The sequence below is a fragment of the Syngnathus leptorhynchus genome, chromosome 5 (genome assembly GCF_054491065.1).
Source record: "Syngnathus leptorhynchus isolate UIUO chromosome 5, UIUO_Slep, whole genome shotgun sequence".
NCBI classification, from domain to species: Eukaryota; Metazoa; Chordata; class Actinopteri; order Syngnathiformes; family Syngnathidae; genus Syngnathus; species Syngnathus leptorhynchus.
The window spans coordinates 10,014,294-10,022,923 of record NC_141199.1 but is presented as its reverse complement, the minus strand read 5'-3'; the positions used below and the strand labels follow the sequence as shown (position 1 = coordinate 10,022,923).

The 8,630-nt window shown below is 39.8% G+C and overlaps 1 protein-coding gene across 1 annotated transcript; it reads left to right on the top strand.

Moving 5' to 3' along the window:
* The first annotated feature begins 657 nt into the window (after positions 1–657).
* cusr (Copper-only SOD repeat protein) lies at positions 658–8,543 on the top strand. The gene is made up of 10 exons (XM_085912286.1): positions 658–820; positions 1,888–3,973; positions 4,393–4,492; positions 5,018–5,086; positions 6,042–6,149; positions 6,232–6,364; positions 6,553–6,667; positions 6,890–7,014; positions 7,262–7,345; positions 8,196–8,543. The coding sequence occupies exons 1-10, from the start codon at positions 784–786 to the stop codon at positions 8,285–8,287; spliced, it is 2,949 nt and encodes a 982-aa protein (XP_085768412.1). The 5' UTR covers positions 658–783; the 3' UTR covers positions 8,288–8,543.
* Positions 8,544–8,630: the final 87 nt, after the last annotated feature.

Here is an 8,630-nt window from a genome sequence, read left to right as displayed (position 1 = left end):
CGCAGTGGCACAGAAATAGTCACATAACAAGTGTAGCCTCTGCAGCAATCAGTGATCCAAACAAAGCAAATGAAGGACCTGATCCACTTCACATGCACTCTAGGGTATGTAAGTAAATAACTGTATGGCCTACCACAAACAGCCCAAAATGATGGGCCATTGGTGTCTATTTTTAGAACATGTTCCTATTTCCATCATTTTCTTTCCTCGGCTCAGTCACAAGGACAGATGACGCGTACTCTGAGAAGTGGAAGGAAAAAGAAAATCCCAGCAAGACACCTCAAACATTCGACAAAAATCCCCGAACAAATTCACCCTTTTGCTTTGAGAAACTTTTCTTCTACCTCTATTCATCTGGCCAGAGGAGTGAACGTGAAATGTAAACCAACCCCACCCATCTGAATTATTCCTTTTTTTTTTTTTTGAAGCCATTTGCATGAAGCATGACAGTAACATCGACAATGGCATATGTATGTATATAGTGTACTTGAACAATTGAGCATATTGTCTTCCCATGCTTTCGTTTTGCTCTTTGTGGAAGCCACCTCCATCCATACTGCCTTGAGCCCTCCCCTATTCTAACCAACACAGCTGAAACAGCCCTGATAACCAATCACAGGCTGACAAGGACAGATGGCACAATTATTGAAGTATAAGAGAGCTGTACACTTCTGCAAACCAGTCACGCAGGACACATTCTTAGAGAATGCACTTGTGTCCACACACACTTCACATCAAGACACTGCACAGATTTTTTCATTTGACTTTTGCCCTCCTGCCACTATGTGCCTTCTGATTGCTCTGCTAATTAGCTTCACTGGTGAGTATAATGTAGCTTTTCCAGAACCGAATGTGTTGTCACTAGGCTCTTATTTGTAACCTTTAATTGTTTGACTAATTGTTTAATTAGATTACTGAGTACTTTATTTTGCTCACAGGATGGTGCGTGTAAACAAAAGGGCTTCTTGCTTAAAAAACATTTAAAGTCTCATTCAGAATTGGCTGCGGATTTTCTACTTTTTATCATTTGCATGCATGTCAATTGTGGAAGTGTGTCTATAGAGATGTGGAAGTGCTGTGCTCACATGATTAATTTAATGCAATCATTGTATGCAATAAAAAAAAATTAAAAAAATGTTGTCCAGTGACCTGACCCTAGAATGAATAAGTGGAAAAAAAAATGGACAGATGGTTTATACCAGACAGGCGCAACTGAGTGGAAGACAAAAAAAAAAGGAAATTATTCAAAATTAACTATCTCCATTATTTCTATATTTATCAAAGATTGTTATTGCACTTTATTTGGGATTATTACGTCAAGATCTCCATTTGCTATTTGAACTGTCTTGATTTAAACTATTGTTCGGCAATGCTGCAGTTATTTTTGGGGTGTAATTTCTCATTTTAAATTCTGTGATCTGTGGGGTTTTAGCAAAAAAATATTGGCGTATTTGAAAACTTGGTATATATATATATATATATTCTCTCAGTCAATGCATTTTTTTTCAAATGTTAAATGTGTTGAACTTTGAGAATAAATGCAAGACATTATAATCCCGCAAAACCTGTAAATTAAATGATGACTCGAGTACGGTATGAAAATATATTGGCACAAAGCCTATTTTCGGTTTAGAAATTATTCATGTAGGCTACTTGGAGAAATAACAGCTAGTGGTTGACAAATGATGTTAAAAATTAATGAAATTATTGACTGAAATTATTTTGTTCATCAATCTCGGTGGTAGTAAAAAAAAAAAATGTCTCTAATACAAGTACTGTATAATTTCCAGTGAGAATGCTGAACTGATCAAAGATTTAAAAAAAAAAAAAGTACTTCTACTATTATTCCCCAACCAAATGTTTTTGGTGTGATGTGTTTTCTTTTAGGTTCCGCCTCCAGTGTTCAGTTTCTAGCTCCAATCAACATGGGTGGAGTTTTAGGTCAGGTGCAATTTGACTCAACGTCACTGACGGCCACTGTCAACGTCACTGGTGCTGGATCATGCGGTACAATCAACCTTTCCCTCACTGAGTTTCCCGTCATGTACGGCCACTTTGTTGATCCGTGCTCAGAGGCAAACATTGGCTCTAGTGTTTTCACATTCACTGCCGATCCCACGTCAGATGCCAGCTTCAGTGTGTCAAGTCTCTTTGATCAGCGCTCAAACCTGGATGATCTATCGCTGACTTTGCAGACCTGCGACAACCGTCGTGTTTGTACGGTTGTAAGTCGCAGTCAAACAGTCTTGACAAGTCAGGCTCGGTTCACTGGAGGGATTGCAGGTAATGTTTATATTCGTCGAAACGCCGGACTAAGCAACTCAAGGCTCCTCCTAGATCTTGTTACAATTGGTCAAGTCAATGCATCCTCGACCAACATGACACTCTTTGGCTCAGTAAGCTCAACTACAAGCTGCGACGTTCTTCTTGGTAGTTTAGATGAATCAGCTTTAACAAATCTAAGTGTCGTCGAGATTGGAACTCCCTTGCAACTTAGGAAATCTCGCCTGGACTTAAGTGACTATGATGACAACACAGCGTTTCTCATCCTTCGCCAAGCTTCAACCTTTATATGTGCTCAAATCTATAGTGTACCAGAGAAACAAGTTAGTGCCCGATTTGATATGAAAGGAATAAATGGATACATCAGCTTCCGTCAAGCTTCCCCTTTTGATCGGACAGAGGTGGAGGTCAGCTTGAGTAACCTGCGCAGCAGGGTGGGTCCTTTTCATGTCCACAATTTTCCTGTTCCTTCAGGCAGGTCATCTTCTTCTAACCTGTGCTCTAATGACAATTTGGGTGGCCATTGGAATCCATTTAGTGTCAACACAACAGCCCCGACATACCCCACTGGGCCTGGATCGACACATGACCTTTACGAGGTTGGAGACCTCAGTTCCAAGCATATGTCCCTCGCAACTCTAAATGAAGTGAATGTGACATTTGAAGACTTTCACTTACCTCTTTTTGGACAGAATAGCATTGTTGGCCGATCCATTGTGATTCACGAACCAAATGGTCCCAGGTATGTTTGCGCCAGCATTGGCTATCCCGGTGAAGTCATTGTAGCCAGAGCTACCTTTAGGAGTCCATTAGTTGGTGAAATGTGGTTCACCCAGCTGAAGGACAACCCCCTCTCTGATGTATCCACCTTTGTGGTTTTGTCATATGGAAACCCGACAATGGCCTCGACCATAAACCACAACTGGCATATCCACGTGTACCCCATCAGCTCAGAGCGGGACGATGATGAGACGCGCTGCAGCACAGCAGGAGGTCATTGGAACCCTTTTAACGTTGACACACAAGACAGCAGTTATGGTCTCCACTGTCGCCCATCCAATCCGCTTTCCTGTGAAGTCGGCGACTATTCGAATAAACACAGTGCCCTTAACTTCAGTGCCGCAGTTGGCGGGGTCGAAGCGAAAAGTTTCTTCACTGATGTCACTTCGTGGTTGCAAGGCTCGGGCGTCATTGGTCGTTCTGTGGTCATCCATCAGGCGGAAGGAGGAGGCCCAAGGATTGCCTGCGCTAATATCACTATGCTGCGTGTACCCAAAGCAAACCTAGGACCTTGGTTTGGCCCTGGCTCAACCACTGGAAATATTCAGTTATACCAATCTGTCCCCAATGGCCCCACAAATATAGCTGTGTCCTTGTCCAACTTGAACGCCAGGGCCGGTGGCTACCATGTTCACGTTTTGCCCATTCCACCAAACAGCACAGAACCGTGTTCCGCTGCAAATATTCAAGGACACTACAACCCACTGTCTGTCAACATCACACTGTCCCCTCCACCTGGAAATGGCACTGTTGACCAGTATGAGATTGGCGATATCAGTGGAAAATTTGGACTGCTGACTGACTTGAATGAGTCACAGGAGATGTATGTCGACAGCAACCTACCACTAACTGGGCCCCACAGCGTTGTGGGAAGATCTGTTGTGATTCACTACAGCAGCAATGGATCAAGGTGAGCACACATGTCGATGGGTGTGTATCCATAAAGGGTGTGAAATAATTGGAATGAATAAAGGGTGGGGCAAGGAAAGGTGGTGCTCTCAAAACTGAAAGAAAGGCTAACTACCATTAGAAGTAATGGGAGATGATATTCTTTCTTTTTCACAAAATTCTGGCTCTTGTACGACTTGTCATGAATAGGCATTGTGTGTTCAACACACAGGCAAACCTGCTGGGATAGAAATAGAGCTTACTTTCCTTTCGAAGGCAGTCAGGTGTAGTAGAGTGGCTTGTCCTTTGTAACAGAATTCCCTTGTTTTAATACTATAATACATAAGTCTCCATTTATTAGGTCACTCAAAATATTGTGTGAAAAATAGGCCTTTCTCAGACCTTTAATTGATACGCATTAAAATGCACTTTTTTTCACAGAATGCAGTGCGCTGACGTATCTGCGGAGAGAAATACAGATGGACAATGGATCATTTCCACGGCTGTGTTTAATGGCCCTTTAAATGGGACAGTCAGAATGGTAAGTATTATAAGTCTTCAGCATCTGCAGCCGCCGGGTAGAGCGGACTAGTTATGTAGAAAATTTTCATAGTGATCACAAATGTGATTTTTTTCAGTCGTCCTTGACAGCTGTAACTTAACATGAGCCAAGCTGCCACAAAAACATGTGAGACTGCATTGTGCTTGTGGTACCGTAGGTTACGTGAGGGAGGTAAAGAATAAAAATCTACAGTTTAACTTGTCATCCATTTCTGGCAGTAAGAATCTAAATGCTCCCATGAAGCGCAAAAGAGAACAGCTGTGCATGTCAGCTATCCTCCTGAGGCACCATGCTGAGCCCGACAGCATCTATGGAAAAGAGCTAACAACTTAGTTGTATTTGCATGTGAGGTGATCGCTTGGAGACAATCAAAATGATTTAACATGAACCACTTCTTTAAATCAGAATTCCTTCTGCATGCAGAGCAAGAAAAAAATGGGAAGGATGGCAATGCTTTCTGTGAATAAGCAATTAATACATCTATCTCTGGTTGATCTCTTCCAGGTCCAGCAAATGTTTCCTGATGGAAGTAGCGGTGATACCACCCTGGAGGTGAATCTACGATCTGCAAATGTAAGCATTGCATACACGTACAGATGTTTTGCTTGCTTGGCTGTTCACACCGCTGTATATGGGAATATTTGAAACTTTGTTTGACGTAAAGACTCACTTTAAAAATGGTGTAGTTTTTATGACATTAAGAATTCAATTGTGACATAAAAGTAGGTCAGAAGCATTTATGCTGTGCCAAATTTATGAAATGGATATAGTACATAATCAACAGTAAAAAAACTTATTTTGTGCTTTGGTACAATTTCTGTCTGTAGTTTTTTTTTTTTTTTTTCCTTTGCCAATCTACGTGAACAGAGATAATTTTGAGCAGTGGGATATGTAGGTAAAACATTCCATAGAGACAAAATAATTACTTTTGTTCGACTTTTTGCTGTGACCTACATACCTGGATACACTTGAGTAAATAAGAAGCAATTGTTTAATTTAATATGCACCATTACAAGCAAGTAAACGAACATTTGACCATCAGCCCTTCAGTTACGTTACTCTGGCTGCATCAATTATCCAGGAGTCCTTTCAACAATTTTACAACCCCCCCCCCCTCTTTTTTTTAATACTGTAAATGCTGCACTACTGATAGCTTAACTTCCCCTCCCCCATTTCAAGTTAATACCCTACCATTGGTATTATTGCTTTACTTTTGTTTGTTCTATGTTTTGATGAGCAGGATTTTGGTAGTCCAGTGACGTGCAAGTTTGTAATATTTTATACTTGTCAAGGACCTGATTTCAAAGAGCAATAGGGCTAATTTGAAATGCTCGATGACTAAGAAAGCAATGACCTACATAAATTGCTTGGAATTACGTGTCAATGAGAAATAGTCTTCCGGATAAAGTCTTCCAGATTAAGGATGACAGGTGTTTTTATTGCTAAATACTCATTGAAGGAAGTATGCACTCCTCAGGGGAAAAAAAACAAAGCTTGAGCTTGTTTTTGTTTTCATGTCTCTTTGCAGCTGACTGAGGCTTCACTGTTCATATCAAATAACCTTATCAGCGCCACTGATAACAGCCAGTGTAACAATTACCAGGGAACCTATAACCCTTTCAACATGACATCAATGGTAAGACTCGAAAGCATCAAGTGTGATAGCTAATCTATACTTGATAATGACAAACACATAACTTTATATTCATTTTTTGAAGAGTTCTAGCTGCTCTATTGACTATCCTTTGAGCTGTGTGGTTGGGGAGTTATCTGGAAGACACGGTGCAGTCAGCCTGAGGGAGAGACAGCTCTACACTGATAGCATCATTCAACTTTCTGGGGATCACACAGGTGAGAACTGAGTCATGAGGACCTTGCCCATAAGCAACCACCAAATGGCTTTTGTCCACATGCTAATAATTAACTCAGATGTAAACCTTGAGTGTATTTCGAATGAGACTGAGACACTATCACTCTGTTTATTTAGGTAAGCGAAAAAGCCATGCCCTAAAAATAAGTTTGTTATAATATATTCACAGTGGTCAACAGATCTTTCGTGCTGAAGGATGGTGAGGACATCATTGCATGCGCTGACATTTTCCCAGAATCTCCCTTTGCAGACCAGACCTTCCCCAGAGTTACAAACTTTAGCAGGTCAGTAAAAAAACATCCACAGTCGGTATTACTGTAACGCGTATTCCGGTTTGTATTAGATCTACATGACTCGCATGCTGTATTCAATAAAAATTTCAACGTTCCCTATTTGAAGTCATACAGTGGAATACTGTTTCAACTTTCAACTTCACTTCTCATAACCTAGACATTATCACAGCAATCGAAATCCGTATCACTAATCCCCGATCTTTTTCCCCCCAGATATCAATTCCGCAGTCGTGTTGCTACTGTCCTGCAAATTGAAATGGCAAGAGTGACCATCTTGGGTTCCTCTCCCGTGCCTGAAGCTGAAGGAAGATGCCAGCGAGTAAGCTACATGATATCAGGTATGCTATTGTTTTGCATGCAATAAGACAAATGAATAGCACAAATTAACTATAGGCTTTTGTTTGAAGTTCTAAAGTCATTTTGAAATTTGTCCATTATCACAAAAATCTTCCACAGAATACCAAATTTATTTGCATTCTAATTCTCAAGATGCTCTAGATCTATTCTGATCATGGACAAATATCGCTTTGCATGAGTTTTAGTCTGCTGCCCATTGTGTGACTGAACGTTGTCTTTTCCTATAAGGTAATGTCAGTGAAGAGCTTCTGACAGCTGTCCAAACCAGTGAACAAATGGGCAGCTTCCGAGAGTCAGACGAATGCAATCTCAGTAAGTGTACTTTGCATCACGTAATCAAATATTCAAGTGTAACTCAAATAAATGATCCATGTGAATAGATGTGGATGTATGCAGTCCTAAATAGTTTGAGTGTTCCAATATTTTTTTTTTTTAAAGCAAGTCAAATTCTACCACATCAGGTGTCTGAAATATTTAAATTTTGTTTTTTTTTAGTTTGACCTATAAAAGCTTGCACATTACAGATTTTACCATCTATTCTAATTGATAGCTATGATGTCTCCAAAAAAATATCCCACTTGTTGCTAATGTCATAACTATGACGTCTCGGAAAAAATGTCCCACCTGTTAATGAACTCAACTCTGAATTCATACATAATACTATGATGATAATAATAATAATATCCCTATATTACTTGTTATCATTACTTTTACCTGATGTGCTAAAGGAAAGAGGGGTTAGCTTTGGAATCAGCACAAAAAATAATCTAGGAATGTTTACTTGTGCCTCTAAAAATTTTTTAATTTGATGACAATAACAATTATCATAATTGTATTATTATGGTTATTTTTAGTAAAATGACTTGTGACTAGCCCTTGGTATACCGTACCTTCTGGCCAAAGTCACTTGGAATAGGAAATCTTCTAAATTTGTTGACTAACGATTATAATAATTGTACCATTATTATGGTTATTTTTTTTCACATGACGTGACTAGCCCTTGGTGTACCGCACCTTTTGGCCAAAGTCACTTGGAATAGGCTCCTGCTCATAATGAGGGGAAAAATAGTACAGAAAGAACTGAATTGCTAATAAGTTTAGATGTGAAGAGATTTCAAAATGTTTAATCTCTTTTGTGAAAAACCTTATCTGATGTTTACAGGGAGTGCCGCCGGATTCCTGGCACCCAAACACATTGTCGTCGGCTTCATATTTGTTGTGGGACGTCTACTTCTGGCAACACTTGGAGTGTGACAGGCCACTACCACAACCGGGTTCATCCACTGAATGACTTTACGGAATGAAATAGTATAGTATCATGGCCTCATCTGACCTTTTTACAAACATGATCAAGAAACTTTATTTTTCAATGTGTATATTTCTCATGTCATCTACACTGTTAACAGTATTTCCTGTTGTTTATTTGAACACCTTCTGTCTTAAAGTATGCACTCTAAATTTCTGTTTGTAAATCGATGTACAGTATACTGAATAAAATCCATAGTTTGTATAGTGAGTCACTGATCTTTAGATCACCATACATGATGCTGGCCACAACACAGATATGTATAAAATGCTAATGTGCGGCCACCAAAAT